Source organism: Dermacentor andersoni, chromosome 8 (genome assembly GCF_023375885.2).
Source record: "Dermacentor andersoni chromosome 8, qqDerAnde1_hic_scaffold, whole genome shotgun sequence".
Lineage (NCBI taxonomy): Eukaryota > Metazoa > Arthropoda > Arachnida > Ixodida > Ixodidae > Dermacentor > Dermacentor andersoni.
Window position 1 is genome coordinate 141,979,771 of NC_092821.1, and position 23,668 is coordinate 142,003,438.

General features: G+C 47.5%; 1 protein-coding gene across 1 annotated transcript; it reads left to right on the top strand.

Moving 5' to 3' along the window:
- The first annotated feature begins 339 nt into the window (after positions 1 to 339).
- On the top strand, positions 340 to 18,978 carry LOC126525875 (uncharacterized). The gene is made up of 5 exons (XM_050173840.3): positions 340 to 895; positions 5,719 to 8,739; positions 13,434 to 13,587; positions 15,101 to 15,371; positions 17,428 to 18,978. Exons 1-5 carry the CDS (start codon positions 852 to 854, stop codon positions 17,721 to 17,723), a joined length of 3,786 nt encoding a protein of 1,261 aa, XP_050029797.2. The 5' UTR covers positions 340 to 851; the 3' UTR covers positions 17,724 to 18,978.
- The last annotated feature ends 4,690 nt before the right edge of the window (positions 18,979 to 23,668 follow it).

Consider the following 23,668-nt stretch of genomic DNA (forward strand, 5'->3'; position numbering starts at 1 on the left):
TCTCTGATGAAGCGATCGCACACACACACAGAGAGAGGGGGGGGGGCACTGCGGTCTTTGTTTATTACGCGAAACTCGCGCTTTTAAATATAGTAGCAGAGACGAGACTCTTGCGAAGTGCATCTCCGCGAAGCACGTGGTCCTGCCCCCTCCCCCCCACCTCTGTCTTCCACCTTCGCGAACATCATTCTAGTTTGGTTTCAAAGCAAACAAGCGACGCTACGATGAGGCGGCGCCGGCGGCCCAGGCGTTACCCGAAATAAAACGGCCCACTACTTTCGTTCTCTCTTTCTTTTGCCTCGTGCCAGTGCGACGACTCGCAGCTCGGTGACGACGACATCGTTGACGACGAAGGCGAGGCACAGCGCTTTATTGTAACCATGTTCACGAGTGGCCACTCGAAAGGCGACCTACGCTACAGGAGCATCTATGGCATCCTGCTTAGACGAAGAACTGCGCAGAATGCCGTGTGAAAACATAAAACATTGTGCCATGTAGCTTCAGTGAATCCTGGAGGGTGCACACGCAAATGCTTTGATTCGAAAGCTGTGCAGACGGTGGTGACGGCAACGGCGGAGAGGGCTGTCGTCTGGTGGCTGACTGTTACAGCGGGCATTCAGCGGGACGAAAAGGATGCAACTACTTTGCGTAAGAGACGTGGGCGTCCGTCTGTCCGCGAGTGAAATGGTGGCGGACCTTCGTAGTGCTTACGGAGCCAATACGGGAGAGCGGTCTTGGGTTCTGCGATGATAAGATTATGCTGCCACCGTCTCTATAGGGCGTCAAGTTTGTGAAGTTTTCATGTAGGCTCCGTTATTCGCGGTCTCTTCCTTCCTTCGACAGCTCTCAAGATGCACATTCCCACACTTTCCTCGCTAGGCCGTCTTCTGCTCAGGTAAGCACTTCTGCCCGGCGACAGTTGTAGCAGACGCGTATAAGTATATGAGGGTGTCAGGCTGTATTGTAATAGCGAAATACGTGTGTCTAATTGAGTACGAATATACGAAAAATTGAGTGCTTCGATTATCGAAATAAATAAACCAAATATATTTGATCTTGCTCCTAAATTCAGATGAGTAACATGAAGAGTGAATTATTAAAAAAAATCTGATTCTCACCCACTATTCGTAGTAATGCATTCGCTTGGACATCCTGTAAAACGAACATGAAGTGAGAGACCATGCAGATATGACGTCCTCTTTTACTAGATTGCGTTGTCGCATTCAAGCATGTGTCAGGCTGACTGGTGCAACTCCTTATCACGCTAAAGCGAGCTGATTACGTCACTCCTGCACGCAGATACACGTATACAAGCGAACAGAAAGAATGCAGGGACGAAGCAGAGCGCAAACCAGCAAATGTCAACCTAAGTGGGCATTGCACTTTGAAAATTGAAGAAATAATGCAAACCTTCAAAGCAGAATCAGCAGAGTCAGATTTTACGCAAGAGACCATGGTACGTTTGAAACTATAGTTACTTAGATATTGAAATACTCGTTGACCTTCATTACACTTCGATATAGAAATAGTGAAATAGTCGTTGACTTTCAACGCACATGCTCGATGTATACGAGACCAGAGGGGCAAGAAGAGCTTATAAACTGCGGTTCTGGACATTACTAAGTAAGTTGAAGAAGCGGTCGTTTGATATCTTTGCAGGCAACAGACATAACAAAGCAGCGGCATGACAAGACATAGGGGAAAGCTTGGTAGGGACAAATCGACAATCCCGTAGAAAGCGACTTGCGTGGAAGCCTCATAGAGTCAGCGGTAGAAAAAAAAATAATGGACACAATAGCTAGAAAGAATCGGACTGCGAAATCGAAAGCACAGGCCAACACCAAACGCCCTGTGGTTCTCCCTTAGACACATGAACCGCCCCAAAGACTTGAGAAAATCACCGCAAAACAGGAAGTATGTGTAGTCTTCACGGCACATCTATATAAGTGAAAGGTACCCCGCCGAGGTGGCTTGATAGCTATGGATTTGGCTATGGCTGCCGAGCGCGAAGACGCGGGCTCGATCAATTTTCGACAGACTTCGCGGAAACATTGCTGTGGTGGCTACGGCAGTCAAGCACAATAAGTGAAGGAAAAATTCTGCCCCAGTTCAAACGCATCAGTGTCTCGATCAGAGCTCCGCAAGTCGAATGAAAAATTTGCTTTGATAATTGGAAATCATCGTCAAGCTCCTTAATGTACTAACCCAAGCTTTGCTCACATTTAGCACGGCATAACAAACACACAGTCACTTTAGAGCTTCACACAAAAATATTGTTAGAATTAACAACACAATTCTGGCCGCTGGCGAATTCAGAGCAGTGGAGTCCATGTTTCGAGTTCCCGTGTGACACGACCCCTCGGATTAAACACTTTGCGTGCGCTGCTGTGTTGCTCAACTTCTACAAGGTTGCTTTAATATATAAGCCTCAACATGACTGGTTCGTATTCTGCTTTATATCGCGTATCTTAACACAAACCGCAGAGTAGGCTGACATGGTGCCCATCTCGGTGGCAGTTGTCAGCTTGCTCCCTCCCTGTTTCCTTTGCGTGTTTGTATGTTACCATATAATAATAATAATAATAATAACACAAACCGTCCATTTGAATTCTCTTTGACTTCATTACATGAATAGTGTTGGCACGTGTATATACACTTTCTTGCATTTCGTTTACAAATGCGTCGCCACGAGTACATAGTATATATGTAGCTACTAGTATATACTTTTCTGTACGTTGGTGTGCGGGTACGAACTTGAATGAAGATTTCTTTTTACCTGTAATTATTTCTAGTTCAGAGAAGTTATTGTGTGAAAAAGTGTCGTTAGAATGTAATCGCATGATATTTATTATGAGTGTAAGATGTACATAAGAAGTTTCTTGCTCTCCTCTACTTAAAAAAATATATCGAAGCGAAGTCTACTTCAGATGACAATGTCACTACGCAAGTGTATATTGTTGTGATAACAGTGAGGAACATTGAAGAGCATCGCATGCCCAATGGCCACAGGGGCTAATCAACCGACATTTTTTTAAACTGCACTAACGTCGGGATCGGCCCACGAATATGGCCAGATGCCGGCCAGATAACGGTCTGAAAAAGTTCGGCTGAACTTGTTAAGATTGCTTCGCAACAAAAGCAATTATTACTTCTTATATAAACTATTCTTATTTAAACGCCGTTTATTCCTTGAATGTTACACAGCAAGTTGCTGCGAGCGACTTGAACGCCACAGAGGAACAGCGTGAGTGAGCGCCTTCGTCAAGCGTGGCCGAGTCAGACACAAGTGGGAATGGCGCTAGTAATCACACATGAAATATTCCTTTTTTTATATGTTGTGGGGTACGAGTGCAGGCAAGACACGCTTGCCGCTATCCTGTCTAGTCTTTTTGTGCTGCTCGCCACTAACCTAGCCAGACAGAGAGGGGGGGGGGGGGGGCACACCGGGCACCTGCACTCCCTCCTAAATATGTCTGTTAGTATGCCACCTGCACCCCCGCCCCCTAACCATCACTGACACCACCGCAACCCCCGAAACAGCATTATGGGTACGCCGTTTCGCTGCTCGCAGTTCAACGTTCAACTGTTAACGTCCCATCAACAGATCGGAAGGTGACGGTATAGTTACATATGGCAGTGTCTATATACGTTCTATTAGCACAACTGAAATGTCAGTGCCAGCTATAAATGTTCTCATGAGGCCATATTTGATAGTCTGCACCTAGCGTCCCACATGTCCACTGGACTGACGATAATGCGGGCAGGATGAGTGACACAAAATTGCTCGGCTTGTATAATTATGAAGGAAAAATTGCTTGAATGCTTGCGAATTCAATGGGAGGCCGTTATCGCACACCCCTTTACTGGAATGCCAGATCTGGCAAATATGTGTCTCATAGTACTTTTGTTGCTGCCACAGAGAAGTTAAATTTTAACGTATCTGCTGAAATAATCAACGATGAGCAAGTATGCCACTTTGTGCAAGTGAAAAAACTGACGCAGCTTTCAAAGGTCGTTTGAGGAGAGCCTGTATCCGTTGTAGGCTTTAGTTTGTTTGACCCCTGAAGTTGCAGGAAAAATTTATAGCGCAAAATAATGCTTACAATCTCCACCTTCATTGTTTGCCAGTACAGTGTTGCATTACTTTCGCTGTTGTTGTGGTCATCGTTGTTGTTGAAACACTGTACTGATGAGCAACATAGAGGCTTTTACAAAGCATCTTGCTGACAAGAGGCCAAAATCACGAGGCGTTTCCATGAAAAAGCCGTCAATCTAGAAGACGTGACTCATTCTGGCATTGAAAATACGACTTGAGCAGTTGGCCACCTCTATTAGACAGTGGCCAATCATTACGAACATAGTTGAAGGCTTTCGGAAGAAATGGGATTTTCACTGTGTCGTCATGAAGTTGTAATTTTGATCTAAAATTATTGATCAAACTTACCACTTTGTCTTGTTCCAAGTCGGCCTAGACTAAGGTGTCTGGTGACTCCCAAAGGGAGTCCGGCACGCCTCTCTGGAAAATATACAACGTCGTACCTATGAAGAAGTTGAAGCAGACATTGTGCAGTCATGGTGTCATCTCATAAAGTCATTTTTGAAAGGACCAGTCAGTTGCTTAATGAACTCCCACCAATGTAAAGTATTCTTTGATCCCTCTTTAGGAAATTTTAAAGAAAGTTGGCCCCTTTCCCCAACACCGGGTAGCACTACATCCACAAAGACAGAGTCGACATCAGAAAAGTGTTCTTCTCGAAAGCAGATCGTTCTCCCCCCATCTGCGAAAGTGCTCACTACAAACGACACCGGATGATATAGAGAGAGACTTCCTGCGTTAAGAGGGAGCTTTGGCTCGGTGCTGCTATCTAAATACATGTAAAAGGAGAATTCGTTTTTCTCGGCAACCACTACACCAAATTTGACAAGGTCTGTTGCATTTAAAAGAAAAGCTTAAAATCTACTGACTGTTGGTTTCGAATTTTTGATTTGGGTCGTACATTTTTGTTAAGAATTGGCAAAGATAGAAAATCTTCAAAAAACGAACCTATAAAGTTTTCAACTCTAACTCGGCGAAGAAAATTGATAATACAATTCCGTGAATCGCATCTAATAGTAAATCTAAAGCGGACAAAATTGATATGTTACACATGAATCTAAACGAAATTATGGATATGGAAATACAGCTTTTGCAGAACCCTCGTACACAACATAACAAATTCACGGAAGACATAAAATAACGTATCGAATTTGTCCGCTTTCAATGATCTAAATGGGTGCCATTTACAAAACCGCGATATCTGTTTTTTAGGCAGAGCTATGAGTCTGTAAACGTTGTGCTTCTATATTTTTCAAACTTTCGAATTTTTGAAAATTCTTTTAACAAAATTCAGTACCTAAAACAAAATTCCGCTAACAACAGTCACTAGAATTGAACTTTCTCTCTCAAATGCAACAAATTTCATTAGATCGGTTCAGGGGTTATCTCAGAAAAACATTTTTGCGTTTTACATGTATTTGTATAGGCCGCGTCGGGGTTGGGCCCGAGCTAAAGCTTCCTCTTCACTTCATTTTTGCGCCAACTATTGCGTCACTTTGCTTATTGACGGAACTTTCTTTTTTCAGTATCGCCCTCTCCATGAAGCCCTGCTTATGTAAAATAAATATTAGGATGTCATATCATAATATTAGCGAACTAGTTTTGCGTCTTTCTCTTTTCAGAACCTTTCCGCTACTGGCGTGCCTCTGCACTGCAAACGCCGTATCTTGGCAACAAGCGGACGCGTCTCGAGACTCCGAAGGCAGTGCTCGACCTTGCGACTTCAACGCCTTGTGCACCTGCGACCACGATCGCATGAAAGCGCATTGCCGGGCAGTCCCCTTGACGACACTTCCGGAAATGAGCGGATACGCTGACGTGACCATCGAGAGATGCACGTTGTTGATGATACTCAAGAACTCCTCGTCTCTACGTCCTAGCAATGTCACGTCCCTTCACGTAAACGACAACCAGCTCAGCCAGATCGAAGACGGCGCATTCGCGAGCGTGCCAAAGTTGGCCAACTTGGATCTGAGCAGAAACCGATTGACGAGCTTTCCCTCTGGAGCTGTGCTTCCGCTGACTCGCCTTCAGCGATTGGACCTGAGGTTCAACAGCATCGGTGAACTGGACGTGAAGGAGCTGGCCGCAGTGGCACGTAGCCTCGTCAGCCTCAGAAGCCTTCATCTTTCCAGCAACGTCATAACGTCCGTGCATGACGCCATGTTTTACTATTTCGGCAACCTGACCATCCTCGACCTGGATAACAACAACATCCTCAGCATTGAGGGACGTCCGTTCCCGCCATCTCTGGTGAGGCTCAACCTGACAGGGAACCTTTTGGAACAGGTACCAGGAACCGCATTCGTCCAACTCAGGAATCTTTCCTACTTGCTCTTGGGCGACAACGCGATACAGCGATTGGATCCTAATTGGACACTCCCCACGGAGCACCTGGACACCTTGAACCTCGGCCGAAACGTCATCTCCCAGCTGCCTCCGAGAATGTTCCAGAATCAAAAGAAAGTCACCGTCCGCCATTTGGTGCTGGCGGACAACTACCACCGCTACGTGCCACCGAACCTCTTCAAGACGTTGGCACCGAGACACGTTTCATTCTCGGTAAATCACATCGAATCACTACCCGAAGGGCTGTTTCAAGGCTTAGACGATGTCGTTGTCCACTTGGACCTGGCACACAACAAGCTGCGCGAGTTTCCCCGGACTATTGGAAAGCTCCGAAGACTTCATACATTAAACATGCGCGACAACCAGTTGTCGGAGTTCGGCGAGTACGATCTTTTCTCGTGCAGGGTCAGCTTACGTGTGCTAGACATTTCGGACAACAATTTCGACGCAGTTCCCAAAATTGCGTTAAAATTCTTGTCGAGACTGAAGTCGTTAAACATGGCTGACAACGCTTTAACCTCCATAGAAAGGCAAGACTTTAAGCATGGTCTTGACGGGCTTCTGTCTTTAGATCTCAGCGGGAACAACATAGTGTACATCGAGGAGCATGCCTTCGAAATGCTTTCGAAGCTGGCAAACCTGCGCCTCGCGTACAATCCCATAACGACACTCAATTTTAATTGGTTCCCCAAAGGATGCTCAAACTTAAAAGCCATCGATATTTCTGGAACTCGGCTCGTACCGGACACTGTAAACAGATTTCTTCAATCGTGTCAAAGAATTAACAGCCTCGACGCCACCTATGCCAGGTTACCTAATTTGGAACTGACACCATTGAACCAAATGAGTGAGCTTATCGCGCTCAATGTGATGCAGAATGATTGGCGTTATTTTCCAAAGGATTTTCTGAACGGAACAGCTCAGACAAAATTGACTACAATAAAGGTTAACCAAAACTACATAAAGGAGATACAGCCATTCACATTCAGCGATTTAGCACGCCTACAAGCCGTTGACTTGTCTGCGAACGAAGTCACTCGCCTTGAAACAAAGACGTTTAACAACTTGCACAACCTGACGAAATTAAACTTGTCGCGCAACAAGGTGTCGGTGATCGACACAGGAGCGTTAACTGACCTCCCTCGACTCAGGGATATCGACCTCAGTTTCAACAAGTTGTCAGAGTTCAACGCGCAGTTTATTGCTAACCGGAACACGCATCACTTACTGCAGCTTAACCTTTCGCACAACAAAATAACCTACCTCAGGCTAAAATACGGAGCCGAGCATGCCATCCTTAACGTGACTTCCCTCGACCTCAGCCACAACCTCGTCGAAAGCATAGCCCGCCATTTCTTCTGGACAACACGGCACAGCTTGACCTTTCTCAACTTGTCCCACAACTTCCTGTCAACCGTGTCCGTCGAAGTGGCGTCGGAGCTGCCGCGGGTCAAAGTTCTCGACTTGAGCCACAACCGACTCGCTCAACTTTCGCCGCGGTCTTTTCAAGCGTCGTCCGAGATCTGCGTGCTGCTGCTCAGTCACAACCGGCTTTCCGCACTCCCCGAAGAGGCCTTCACGAGGATGGCTCGCCTTCAAGTCTTGGCTCTCGATAACAACCATATCGCGTCACTGCCGGAAGACGCATTCGAAGGGACTCCCCTCGTCCACCTCTCTCTGTCGCACAACTCGCTTCCCAGGCCCTTCACCAAGGCGTTCGCGCCCACTCGAACCACTATGACGCGTTTGGACTTGTCGCACAACCGTATCAAGCTCATCGCAGCGACCGAGTTCGATCACCTCTTCAACCTCGAGAGCCTAAACCTGTCGTCCAACAAGATCATCATCCTGCCGGGCCAGGTCTTCGCCAACCTCAGCCGTCTGGTGGTCTTGGACGTGTCTCGAAACCCCCTGCTTCGAGTGGAGCTGGGATCTCTGAACCTGCCCGTAACCTTCCTTGCTCTCGACGACTGCAACCTCACCTCAGTGCCGGATGTGAACGCGGCTAACCTCGTCGAACTCTCACTCGGCTTAAACTCGATCGCAAACTGTTCGGCCACGTCTTTCGCAAATGTGAGCAAGCTCAGGACGCTTGACCTCTCGTCCAACCGCATTCGAGAAATAGACCCTGGATGGTGGACTCACGTGACCGATTTGCGTAGCTTGGATGTTTCCGGAAATCCCATCAGAGGGCTCTGGAGCGAAAGCTTCAAGCCCTTCAGCACGCTTCATCACCTCGACATCAGGGGCCTCGAGCTGAAATTCCTCGATGCCCGCACATTGGATCCTCTCAAGTAAGGTCTGCCGCAGGACTATCACCCCTCCCCTTGTGATCGCGTCGTTCATCTGCTCGTAACATATACGTTTCCTGCCGTGCATTCTTGATGTATGGGATGCAGAGTTTGAGAAAACTGCAGAGTGGGAGAAGTGCTTCGCGCGACTCTGATTTCTTCAAGGTACACTAGCTAGAGTAATCAACTGAATAAGTAATTCGTAGGTTCTCTACTTTTTCTTTTGGTCACAACCGTGCTAATAAATAGATAACGAAGCCAGAGAAAGCAGAAGAAAATTTAAGTGTTACGTTTGATTAAAATTTAGAACTCAAAGTTCGTAGTCTGGTCCGAAGGTCGAAGCATTGACAGCGATACTAAGGAATCAGCGTCGCGCTTGAACTCCTCGAACTGTGTTCTCACTATACGCGGGCGCGACCCGGCGCAGCTCCTGCTGGACAGAACAGGGCAGCTAGCTGCCAGACGTCTCACAACGCTGGCGTGATGAAGAGCGTCGCCAGGTGGCGTTTAGGGCGTCGCACGAGGAAAAAACGAAATCAGGAAAGAAACTATTTATAATAACTCAAAGGGAAGCTCATTCCTTTTCGAAGCGAGATCGGGATGCCTCAGAACACGCACCTATAAAGCGAGATACAAGAAGGAAGAAGAAGCATGTGCTTGCTGCGGTAAACCTAGGGAAACTATGGAGCATGTTTTATTAGAATGTGAAGACGTCTACTCAGCGGTCTATTTAGGCACCACTGGCCTCTTGAAGCCCTTGGGTTCAGCGAGAGTAGTGGGAAAGTAAACATGTCCTCAATAGGCATTAGTAAGAGGCGATTAGAGCATTGGTGGAAGAAAAGTAGGGAAACGACAAAAAACGGAGACGTACAAAAGCTCAGTGCGCAAGAGGGGATCAGAAAATTTGGTTGTGGGAGTTCATAGTGTTTTTCTTTGTTTTTGTATTGTTTAACCTAGGTAGGACATTAGGCGGTATAATAGCAAGAGCTTGGTGGCGCAACCCACCGCCTCGTTCCAAAGGGGACGCTCATAGCATCCATCCATCCTATTATGCCGGGAGAAAAAAAAATGTATGGTTCAAATACTGGTTCGAGCAAAGATAAAAGATGAAAGTGAATGTCGGTTGTCAGAAGCGCGTGGGAAAATGAAGGCCGCAACTAGAATATTTTGGAACCCCATAAACTCAGTAGGCAGGAAGTCTGGAACAATACAACATATCCTAGACGAATATGAAAACAAACTCAAAGGAAACGCGGCATTAAATTACATCCGAAAAATAACAGCCGAATCTTCCCAAGGCAATGACGATGTCGTATTTGAAGAAAAAAAAGAGCATGAAAGAGAACCAGATAGAAAAGGAGCTGGTGCTGAGAAATTCCAACTGGAAGAAAGCTGAAGAGAAAATTCTGAGGCGCACAGCCACAGGGCTAGGCATGGCTCCGTTATGCTGATTAATCAACTAGGGCCAAAAAGTAAGGAAGCTCTGTTGAAAGGAGTAGAAAAAAGATTAGAAGATGGACGAATGCGACACAGTTGGCGACAAAGTAGAATAAATTTAACTTATAAAGGTAAGAAGGAGAAAGATAGAAATCATGTGCACTCATATAAACTGTTGACCATTACATATATAATATACAGGTTAGCAATGCAGGCAAATAAACTAAAGCTGCAAGCATGGGCAGACAATAATGGCATTTTGTGAGAACTTCAGGATAGGTAGGCGTCCGAATGATAACTTATTTGTCCTTACTAAGTGTATTGAAATATCCAGAGTAGAAAGGAGACCATTATATGTGGCCTTTTTAGACATGACAGGAGCGTATGACAACGTAGACCGCAACTTTATCCCCACTGCTGTTTATGATGTACATGGTGAGGATGGAAAGGGCGCTACGGGAAAGTAATATTGGGTTTAATCTCTCATACAAACGGTCGGCCACAGTAGTAGACCAGCAGCTTCCAGGTTTGTTTCATGCGGACAACATTGTGTTGCTAGCGAACAAGCAAAGTGATATGCAACGTCGGGCTAATATCTGTGGACAGGAACGCGAGAATTTAGGACTGAAATTTAGCGTTAGAAAATCAGGTATTATGGTATTCAATGAAAGCAGTGAACACACAGTGTCAGTTCATGGCCAGGAAATACCTCGGGTCAATAAATTTAAATATCTTAGTATGTGGATAAACGGAGGCAATAAATATATTGAAACACAGGAAAAGAACAATAACTGCAAAGGGGAAGAGAAATGTGGCCATAATGAAACGCAGATCACTACGGGGTTACAATAGGTACGAGGTGCTCCGGGCTATGTGGAAAGTTGTAATGGTTGCAGGACTCATATTTGGAAATGCGGCTGGGAGAGTTTTCAGGTATTTGTACAGGAAAAACGTTGATTCACAGTGCAGGAAAAGAATTAGGAAGCTTACCAGCAAATATGTGACCTGTATGGTGAACAACATGGCAACAAAGAACGTCAAGCGGAAAGTCAGAGAGGCTGATAAATCTCATGGGTGGCGGCAATGGAAAAGAAACCTGCTATGAGTAACTACTTAAGTGGAAAAAACGAAATCAGGACAGACACAATTTATGATAACTCAAAGGAAGCTCGTTATACTTTTCGAAGCGAGATCGGTATCCCTTAAAACACGCCCCTATAAAGCGAGATATAAGAAGGAAGAAGAAGCATGTGCTTGCTGCGATAAAGGTAGGGAAACGATGGAGCATGTTTTATTAGGATGTGAAGGCGTCTACCCAGCAGTCAATTTAGGCACCTCTGGCCTCCTTAAAGTCCTTGGGTTCAACAAGAGCAGGAGGAAAGTAAACGTGTCCGCAGTAGAAATTAGTAAGCGGTAATTGGAAGATTGGTGGAAGAAAAGTAAGGAAACGACAGACAACGGAGGCGTTGTTTCAGAAGTTCACAATATGGGTTCAGAAAGTTTGGTTATGGGAATTCGTCGTGAACTTTTTTTTTTTTTGCTTTCCCTTTTTTTTTAACATAGGTAGAACATTAGGCAATATAACAACAAGAGCTTGGTGAGTCAACCCACCGCCCCGTTCCAAAGGGGACGCTCATAACATCCATTCATCCGTCCACCCTGGATGGCGCACGACATGGGACCGACAGGAAAGCGTTGACTGCAGTCAACGCCCAATGAAAATTTGATAACGCTGGCTTAAAGTTTGTATTGCCCGTATCGCCCATGGCCAGTGGCGCAGAAGCTCAAGAGGAACGCCAGTATTCTTATAGTGTACGTCCGCATAACGCCAACACATACGATTGGCGATTGCGTCACGTGACGTATCACGTGCCAGAGCATCGTGTGCGCGCGCCAGCTTTCACTAGGTCAAGGCGCAGCAATGAAACGGGCGAATAATTGACAACAGTCACACGATTCTACGGCGCCACCGATTCCAACGCGCAGTTATATTACCGCCCAAATATCCCCCCCCCCCCAAAAAAAAAGTTAACTTGGTACCAACTCTACCGCGCAAGTCAAGTAACGAAACCTGAGTTGTCGCATGTCGGGTTGAAACGATATTACGGAACATACGTAGGCACACAGACACGCACACAGCAGAATCTTAGCAGCTGGTGGCTATCAGACTCTGACGACACCTCCTTTCCGTTGTCTGCCGACCACAGAAAGTCATCTTCAGTTAAATTTAATGCCCAAGAAATGTCACACTTGTGCAGGCTCGCGCAACCATCGTCTGCAAGAAGGCATTCCACGCACCGTTGACCACAAGCTTCGCGAAGGTTGTGGGATCGTTCCCCAGCTGCTGCAAGTTGTTTTTTCATCCGCTTTGATTTCCATTAATTTATCGTTTATTTCATTTATTAAGCACAAGTAATTTCCCCTATGTTGTCCTTGGTGTCAGTGTTTTTTCACTTCTTATAATACGACTAATGAAAAATCGGGCCGCTCGGTTAACCCCCTTTCTTCTCGTTCATTACATAACGAGGGTCTGTAATCTGACAGCATTGATGCCTTCAGGTAGCATGTGTGGGTTTATTGACCGGTCGCATTCACCCAAAAAGATCACGTTCTCGTGACGCCTGCGGCAGAAAGGATGTTCCACGTCCGCCGCCAAGGTTTGTGAGGGGTGACGCTGGCTAACACTCCCAGGGTTCTACTAAGAAACATAAATACCCAAGAAAGTGGATGGGGATACGGCGCCGCGGTAGCTCAATTGGTAGAGCATCGCACGCGAAATGCGAATGTTGTGGGATCGTCCTCCACCTGCGGCAAGTTGCTTTTTTCATCCACGTTCATTTCCACTAATTTATCGTTTCTTTATTTCATTTATTAAGCACAGGTAATTTCCCCTATATGTTGTCCTTTGTGTCAGTGTTTGTTGGCTTCATATGATATAAATACGAGGACATGTGGCTCTCAGCAGAGGAGGATTTCTAGTAACACGCTAGCGGTGCAGCTGCAGGTGCAATCGAAGATAATACACGGTCTTGTGTGGGTCTTGTCTTGTGCGGGTATTGTGTTTCGATCTTTTTCACTAAGTGTTTCTGTGAGCAATATATCATTGTAATGTCTATATATTTTATGAATGTATACGAACGTATCTTGTATATGTCCTGTACTCAATGTCTGCCCGTCCTGCAAGGACTACAATGTGGTCTGCAGTATGTACTAAATAAATAAATGGGTGTGTTTTTTGTTTTTTATTCGAAACTCCACAGGTGCCTGCGCAGTGTCAAAACCAACACGTACTCCAGCGCGAGGGCGTTTCGACTCCAGGAGATGTTGTTGCAGGCCAAGGCTCTTCAAACGCTCGTGGTGCACGTGGACGAGTCGGGCCTCTCCTACCAAATACAGTGGGCCTTCAACAAGAAGGTGAGACGGTGCATCTGATTTGTCATGCAAGGTTCTGCATCGCCACTGACAACGGAACTTTGCTTCAGATGAGCTGGCAATCAATTATTTTATTTGTTTTTGTAAGGAATAGCAAAGCCAACACAGACAGACAGACAGACAGACAGACAGACAGACAGACAGACAGACAGACAGACAGACAGACAGACAGACAGACAGACAGACAGACAGACAGACAGACAGACAGACAGACAGACAGACAGACAGACAGACAGACAGACAGACAGACAGACAGACAGACAGACAGACAGACAGACAGACAGACAGACAGACAGACAGACAGACAGACAGACAGACAGACAGACAGACAGACAGACAGACAGACAGACAGACAGACAGACAGACAGACAGACAGACAGACAGACAGACAGACAGACAGACAGACAGACAGACAGACAGACAGACAGACAGACAGACAGACAGACAGACAGACAGACAGACAGACAGACAGACAGACAGACAGACAGACAGACAGACAGACAGACAGACAGACAGACAGACAGACAGACAGACAGACAGACAGACAGACAGACAGACAGACAGACAGACAGACAGACAGACAGACAGACAGACAGACAGACAGACAGACAGACAGACAGACAGACAGACAGACAGACAGACAGACAGACAGACAGACAGACAGACAGACAGACAGACAGACAGACAGACAGACAGACAGACAGACAGACAGACAGACAGACAGACAGACAGACAGACAGACAGACAGACAGACAGACAGACAGACAGACAGACAGACAGACAGACAGACAGACAGACAGACAGACAGACAGACAGACAGACAGACAGACAGACAGACAGACAGACAGACAGACAGACAGACAGACAGACAGACAGACAGACAGACAGACAGACAGACAGACAGACAGACAGACAGACAGACAGACAGACAGACAGACAGACAGACAGACAGACAGACAGACAGACAGACAGACAGACAGACAGACAGACAGACAGACAGACAGACAGACAGACAGACAGACAGACAGACAGACAGACAGACAGACAGACAGACAGACAGACAGACAGACAGACAGACAGACAGACAGACAGACAGACAGACAGACAGACAGACAGACAGACAGACAGACAGACAGACAGACAGACAGACAGACAGACAGACAGACAGACAGACAGACAGACAGACAGACAGACAGACAGACAGACAGACAGACAGACAGACAGACAGACAGACAGACAGACAGACAGACAGACAGACAGACAGACAGACAGACAGACAGACAGACAGACAGACAGACAGACAGACAGACAGACAGACAGATTTGTGACCTGACAGCCTCCCTTTGCTTTCGCACTCGTCTTCAAGCATGGCGATCAAAAACGTGAACTTTCCGCGACGTGATCGCGTGTTGGGCCGACTTACTCGGCTTCAATTTTGTCGCCTAATCATATCTTCTTGGTTCTTTCCTTCCTCCATGCTTCTCACCGTGGGCAGATTCGCGAGCTGAGCGTGAGCGGCTCCAAGCTACGCTCGGTCGCGGCCGACGCCTTCGAAGGGCTGCACCCGCACGGTCCCTTCACGTTCCGGCTGCGGGAGTGCCCGCTCCTGGAGACGCTGCCAGCCGGACTCCTGCGCAGGTGGGCCGAGCTGCCCCGTCTCAGCGTCGACCTGTCGGACAACGCCGTGCTCACGTCGTTCGTCGCGGGAGACGAAGAGCGCACCAACGGCACTGCTCAGGAGCGACGGCCGTCTCACTACGTTAGCAGTAAGCTAGATGGCGCTCGTGTTTTCTCGTCACCATTAGAGGCCTTTTTAATGCAAAACAACCTTTGTCCCCTAACTAGGTACTCGGTAAGTTACTAGGCAAGTTCCCGTCTCGCATCGTTTTGGGCCTCTTCAATTACCTGTCCAATCGGATCGGACCTTGGTCTGTCCCTGTGCTCTAATAACGAATTAGGCGACAATTTTAATACGATTAACATTCTTTTGCCTACATCAGGCACTTGAACCTGTCTGTCTGTCTGTCTGTCTGTACGCGGACTCAGTGAACCAAGTTGTCTACTGGCTTGGCCTCGTGGTCGTGATGCCTTCGTCTTCGTGCCAACATCGCCATTCCAGCTTCGGCATCCGACTTTCGTCATACCGTCGTCCATCACGCCATTGTCATAATACATAAAGTCGTCGTTCATGCCGTCATCGTGCCGTCGTCATTTCAGAAACGTTCGTCATCGCATTGTTGTCATCCTACCACTGTCGTTCCATCGACGTTATTCCTTCTTCGTCATTACATCGTAATCATGCCGCTGCCGTCATTCAAACGTGAGTATGCCCCCGTTGTCATGTAATCGTTGTCGTACGTCGTCATTCCAGCTTCGTAATGCCGTCGTCATCGCATTGTCCCCATGCCGTTATCGTATAACGCTGTCGTCGTTATACCATCGTCATAACTTCAATATCATCATCCCATACTGTCGTCATACCGTCTTCGTCGTTGCATTGACGTCATTCTAACGCCACACAGTCATCGTCATGTTGTCGAGATCATGGCCGACTCTGGCGAGCGAGGGTCATGGCAAAGTCGGCAAATCTGGGAGACAGGGCGTCGCATATAGCAGAAGCAGTCGAAGTTTGAGACTGACCACTACAAATTCTTAACAAAGGCGTCTTCAGCAATAATGATGTGTCCCTACGTTGCTTGTATGCTAATCGCATTAACGTCGACGTGTAGCCTCCATGAGACGGGTTCTGCCGGATTTTTTTTTTCTTCTCCCCACTTTATTCTTGCCGCTTTATTTTTCACTTTTTGTTGCAACACCATTACCGGTCACTGTTCGGGAGCCAGCCATTACCGATGTGACCAGCGGAGTTCTCCCTTTATTCCAACAACCAGGAATTATTAGTTGCTTTTTTTTTACACATAGAATAAGCGAGCTGCCACAGAAACGTAGCGTGCCGTGCATTTTACCCATTTGTGCTCGACGAGACGGTAGAGACGTTTCGTGTGAAGGCGGAGGGGGGATCGTCCCCATAACTACCCCCCCGCCAATTTGGAACCACAGCTGGCCCCCGAGTCGTCTTCACACTCAACCTTTCCCTGTCATTCATGGCCTCTCAACTCTTTCTGAGTGCCTCTTTTGAAACTTTCTTTTATGTGGGGAGGGAAGGCGATGGGTGTAGTCAGAACAATTTGGAAGGGGGTGTTCGAACACCCCCAAACCTCCCCTCCGTCCACGTCACTGCAAACATAGAACAAGTACCTGACGCAACACATTAAAATTCACTGACCATAGGTCAAAGACGATTTACACTGACGTCACCTTGGCAGTCATCCCAAGGTATCTAGCATGCCGAGAAGTTGCGCAAAAAAAAAAGAAGAAAGAAACGTGACAGCACGTCAGGCGCTTCTTGCACGCAGCGACAAATCGATAACAGAGTGGTAATCTGGTGAATGACGGCCATTGTCAGAAAGCTAACAGATGTACGCGTAACTATACAGTGCACTGACGTCATCGCGGCCATGTCTGGCTACTAGCAACGGTTGCGGTGGCTAAAGCACCACCCTCCACGCATCACCACCGCTTCGCCGAAAACTTGTATGGAGGGGCTTTGAAGCTGTCTAGAAGCATGACTGTAGAGTGCATAGCCACCATAGCACATTGCGAAGCTGCGTACGCGACGTCAAGGGGCAAACTATCTACATCAGTTCACGAGAGGCGTTTACAATGTAGGCTTTCCGGTGTCACTTTAGCACTTAGTATACTTCTTAATGCACGCCTGAATGAGATAAACGGACTCCACCGCATATACTCACTGTTCTGCAGGCTCTTTCTCACTGCGAGGCACCCCGTGGACTTGCGACTGCCGCTTGCTGTGGTTCCGGCGACGCCTGCTGCGACAGAGGCGCCACCTGTCCAAATCGCCGGAGGCGGCGAGAACCTACAGCGCCGAACCGCGATGCACCGTTCCGGGGACCAGCGCCAGGACCGTCGCCATCAGCGAGCTTCGGCCCGACACTCCTCACTGTGCTGGGGACCCGAGTAGCAGCGGAAGCGTGGGCGCCGACTTCCTCGTGGCACTCTACGTCGCCACGGTCCTCGCAGCGCTACGTTTTGGCTGAACGTACTACGACGTTTTGTCTTGGCCGTGTGTGTGTGGCCTTAACTGCCAGCAGCGAAGGAGCAGTGGCACGCGAATTTCGAGGCTGCATGGGGCAACGAATGCAGCGCCGAAATTTCGCCTGACAACAGCATCACCGCGACGCACAGCCCATAGACTATAGTGAACGGAGGAAAGCTTTTTAAGTAACATGTAGCTGCGATTTTGCGCCTGCAAATTCGCCGCTCATATATTGAGGCACATGCGTCTGCAGCCTCAAACCCGCCTGCAGGATACAGGAGCGCATGCGCACTTCACCGCAACGCGCATAGCCATGGTCAAAGCTTGGCCGGAGGCATCTAGCTAAAGGCGCCCACTTGTTATCGCGATCTTGTTATCGACATGTAGCGCCATTTTCGCGGCCTAGCTTCCCTACCGGTTGGCGTGTGCCCAATAGCGCGCTGCCTTAGCGCCTGGCCAGCGCTGGTACCACCGTCCGATGCCGAGCCACGCGAAATGTCGCGAGGAGTGATCACTCCTCTGGACCCGTGCCCGTGGTTTCCTTTCTATTGACTGAGGCTGCACGGGTTTGCCTCGCAGCGCGATTACGATGAAAAAGGCAATAAATTGCACCACACGCTGACAAATTCGTCTCTGACAAATCACTATACTCGTTGTGCGGCAGTTGGTTCATGCTTCTAATACGCCATCACAAAGATGGCGCGCCTCCGTGGATCACCTTCGTCGGACAGGCGCACGGCCGACTAGTCCTGCCCGACCGGATCGGTCCACGCGCTAGGGTCATTAGCAATTAAGGTAGTCTAGACTATAGCTTCTAGAATACCAAATAAGTTACTTTTACCACGGGCAGACACTTCGTAATCCAGAAGGACAACCACAGCGATGTGACCGGTGGCTACCGGCCCGTTGATGACTCCGCAAACTCCCTGTGGCGTCATGATGCTAGGTGCGCTATTTCGAGACCTTGCCAAAATATGTAGCATGGTATTACGGAAAACGAACGTATAATCCGGGAAAACTTAACTCCCGACCGCAGCAGCGCAGCCAGGGAGTGGCACACTGGGCACCTGCCGTCCCCCCACCTTGTGAAATTTATTTCTTAGTATATATGGCCTTCAAGGCCCCCTCATCCCATTCTGCCCCAACCCCTCCCCAAGTGGGTGCCCCATGAAAAACCTTTCTGGCTACAACACTGCTACTGATAAAAGAACCTACCTTTTAAAATGAATGAAGGTTAACAAACAGCTGAAAACCTGCTCAGTAAACCTTGTTATCCCTGCGTGAATGTAGAGGGATGGACAACCGTCTGGAATGTGTCTTAAAATTATCGTGTCAATGGAAACATCGTGACTCGCGATTATTGACGACTCCAAGTAAATGCTCGCTGCCTAGCGACCGCGCCAAGAAACATCCGAAGCAGGTTCAGGTTTGAAGCGAAAGGAGGTGTCCCGTAGCGGCATACGCCAAAATACCTCGTCGTTCTCGAATCGCGATGCCGCCGCGCACAAGCCCGAAAATGAAAAAAAAAAGGGGGGGGGGGGGGGGCATCGAAAGACTTTTGTTGTGTACTATTATGCGTGTCATCGCGGTGGAAAGACATCAGTGTATGAGTTCCCGTTTCTAGAAAGAAGCAGACGACGCGTATCGGAGGGCGACTTGGATAGGAAACTTCCGCATTGGAAAAGGTGACTGATACTATACCGGTTTTTTAAAAACTCTCCACTCACGACTTCTTTGTTCCCGGCGAGTAGACTATTGCTTTCTCTCTGTTTATTTTAGTTATCTCGCTGGCGTTTGAAATCGCGGAGTGTGCTTTCTTCAGGCAGGCGCTTTGATAAATTATATAGTGATGCATGCTTGAGTTTCATTTGGTTTTCGTTCGTTTATAGTTTTCTGCCATCAGAATTAGTGTCACTAATGCTTTAAGCAGCAGGAATATTCTCGCTAATGCACTTTTGTCTGCAGGCACGGTAGCAGGAATGATGACTACCTCGGAAGGTCTGAAGTTGACACGACACATGTTATGCCGCGAAGCGACATATCGTTTTCATAGCATGCTTAAGTTTAGCGGTGATAGCGGAAGATGCTGTTTTATCATTCAACGCAGTGAGTTGTTAGTTTATTTGCTCGCAAAGTATTTAGAAGCAACTGCAAACAGCGCTCGCTTTAGATTTGGAGCGCTCGAACTGCGCACAGCGCCACTATAGCTTGCTTTGTGATACGTGCACACACCTGAATTCCATTACAACTGGTTCAGTTCGTTTTCAAGTCATGCATTTAGATTAATACAACCGACTTTGAACAAAGGAAAACCCTCGCTGAATTTCGGAAACCTGTTGGAAGAAACTCAACTTGGTCGGATTGGTTGTTATTCACTTCTCGCGTTTCACTATAGTGTTTGAGAATTTCTACGGGCGGCGGGTCTTAGCAAGCCCGGACCCTAGCTCAAACACTGCTTACCGCAAGGATGAAGTCATTGGACGCACACGACCCTATCTCACGTGTCAGCTAAGAATAAAGGTGTGGCCCCGACTCGCAATTGACGGAACTCTCGTTTGTTTTTATCCCACGACACACTGAGCAGGTAACTTCAGTCTTCGGCCTCGTTGTATCAGTGCAGAATATCTATATTTAGCTTCTGAAAGCGAGGCAGACGTTTCTGCCTGTATATCGTGAGATTCTATATCCGTGATATGCTACAACACGAGTCGCAGTGCGGAGTTCCCCATGAATGTTGAAAACAGTCAGGTATCGCACCTGTACCAGTGGAGCAGCACTGCCAACAAATGCGTGCACCTTTCGGAGGCCCAGAAATGCACAAACACCTCCATTTTTTGTAACCTCCACCACGCCTGAAAGGCTGTCTTTAAAGAAAAAAAAATTATGCATGGCTCTGCTATTGAAAACACCAGACAGCGGAGCTGGGGAAAGGCGAGTAGTGCCAAACCGCACACTTAGGCCAACTTTTGCTGGGCCTCCCCCAGCTCCGCTGGTCGCTGGTGTTCGCGATAGCAGAGTCATGCATAATTTTTTTCCAGTGGGAGAAAGAGGACCGCCGAGGCGAGCGCGTGGGTTTTCATCGGGGAAAAATGACGTCAGACCACCTGTGTCCTCCCCCCCCCCCGCTCCGCGCCACTCCTTCTCCCCCGCCAGGCTCCACCCACCCTCGCCGTGTCGCTAATTACACTCTGCTTTCACTCTCCCCCAGCTCGGCGAAGCTGCGAACGCAATGAGAAACCCAGTGAGGTTTTAACAGCTCCACTGTAAAATGAAATCTGAAGAGGCTTGCTGGGCAGGCCGGACGTTGGTATGCACAGCTCAACGATTTCCACGGTTCCGTCGCTGAAATCCCCGAGACCGATCAAAATAAGCTAATCGGCAGCAAGGACCCTTTCAACTTTGACGAAACACCTCGATTCGACGCCATGAACAAGTAACGCATGAATGCAGCACCAAACGAAAGCCGCTGTCATGACGCTGTGAATATGGAGGAAGGAAAAAAAGAGGAAGGCGAATACCGCAACACAGTTGACACCGAATCTGCTGGGCCAGTGGTGGCCCAACACGTGATCGCAAGTGCGTGGTTAGTTTTGGTGTACCCGCTTTGCAGGCAGAAAACCTACAGAGCGGCTTGCTGCCATGGCAGGGCAGCTGAACAAGCGCGCACCAAAGAAAAACTACTGGCATAGCTACTGGGAACCAAACATCTCAGCAAATCTCGATTCTTGCTCAGTGATCTCGACGGAAGAGGTCACATGTTAGGCCACCACTGTGGCTTCAGTGCGTTGGCTTGCCAATGCTGGCTGCGTGATGTAATGCTCCCTCCTATATTTTTTGCTTCATCCATGGCCGTGAACCTGGGCATTGTAGCCATCTTTATTTATCTGGACAGTGTTGCCAGCACAAGTAATGGATTCTGCAGCTGCCAATACCTGAACCACATGAATGTGTTGCACCCGTAGTACAAAAAATGTTAAAAAATAGAAGTTTTTATGAAGGTTTTATTGAAAGATTTAGTGATGCTGGAATAAAAGTCACCTCCAGGACCCCATGTATAGCTGACTTGGAGCATTGTAGACATCAGAAAAATTCCGATCTTGCGAAAATTTAATGCCACACACGCCACATCCCCAATGTGTTTAGGTTGTCGCAGCATGCCTTCCACTGGGGCATTCCTTCATCAACTAAAATACAGTCAATCCCGAGATCACGAAGTATTACCTTCTTAATCGCAGGGTTTACGGTTTGCCGCAAACTAAAACTAAAAAGGGCTCAGGCACTTACATTAGCTTACTACAGACTAGAACTTATCCTCGCCCACGGAGGTTGAACGTGTTTTATCCTGAGACGTATACAGAGCCTTATTGCCAGGATTGTGGTGCTTTAGCCACGCTCAAACACGTGCTCTGGTCTTGCGAAAGAATTGAAGACTCGGCGATCAAGGACACGTTCAGGTGGGAGGCTGCACTTCGCAGCCCGGACCTGGATGAACAATTCTGGGCTGTCCAGCAGGCTCGCGACGTGGCCGTGAGGCTTGGCCTTCCGGTCCCGACGTGGGAGCAGCCCGCTTAGTGGTTAATTATAACTACTTTCCATCCATCCATCTGAGGGCTCATGCGCTTCACGTCGCACAACACAGACGGGTAAGCAGTGAACTTCATAAGGATGATAAGGAGTAGTGAGGGGTTATATGGTCTCATCACAGTTGATAGTGGTGTGATGTGGATGGATAAGGGCTTATAATGGTTGGTGCAATTCTGATAAGGTTAATAATTTTGATAAGGGCCAGATCAAGACCAATAAGATTTGATAAGGGTCGGATCATGTCCGATAAGGTTCATGACAGATGAGGGTTGACAAGGACCAAACAGATTGCGATAAGGGTTCATAAGGCTTGGATCATGTCCAATAAGGTTGACGACGACCAATAAGCGCTTATACTGGTTGGATTAAGTTTCATAACATTGATAATGACACCCGACTGCGTGGACATGAGCAAGTGGCACAATGCTTATGCATGCCTACCAGACGAGGCGCACATTTTCATTGTAAACGTTTACCAACATTCCACGGATAAACTGTTGCGGATATAGATGCTTCAGGTAGTAGGCTTTCCATCGTGCCAAGAAATGGGGAATACTTGAAAATCAGTTGTCTGTCCCTTTAGGATTGAACTATAAATGCTTTTTTGGAGCTGAGCTAAGCCATGAATCACAGTAAATGCGTGTAATTTTCATCGGGCACGTAGGCCAGGTCTTCAATAATAATGACTCTTACCCAGTTTTCACACAGCCTTGTATATTGAAGTAACTGGGCAAGGTGGAAGATATCAATGAAGTTGTTCTATGTTTCCCAACACTCATACTTTATAAGAGTCTTCTGAGGTGCAAGAAGCTTGTAGTAGACTGTCCACAACTCTGAATATGTGTGTCAGCATACCTGCCAACCCGTGCACATCTAAACTCATGTCTCGCAGACATGACACCAAGAGGGGCGAGGGGGAGGGGAAGCACTTTATTTTAAAGTTTCCTCTCAGCATGCTGCTGAACTGGGATACATACATGCTTCATTAACGATCGCCTACCTTTGGAGACAGCATACAACCAGCCGCAAACTTAGAACAATAAAGACTGACAAGCAACAGACTGATTTTAGATCACAGTTACTCTTTTGGCAACTTTGCTGTTGCCGATTTCCTTAGCTTCAGGAAATTGTCGGTACAAACTTGCTCAAAGGAAGCAAACATCTTAATTTCTTTCATCAGAAGATTTGCAACAGAAGATTCTGAGATTGACAAGCAAAGCTTTTCTGTGGAGAAATTGTTTTCCGGAAAACTTGGTGCAACATTCATAACATCGTGAAGGAAACCAAATTTGTAAACTTTACGGAAGATTCGAGGGAGAGTTGGCTGGTGTGGTGTCAGCATTCCCTTAAATAACAAACATG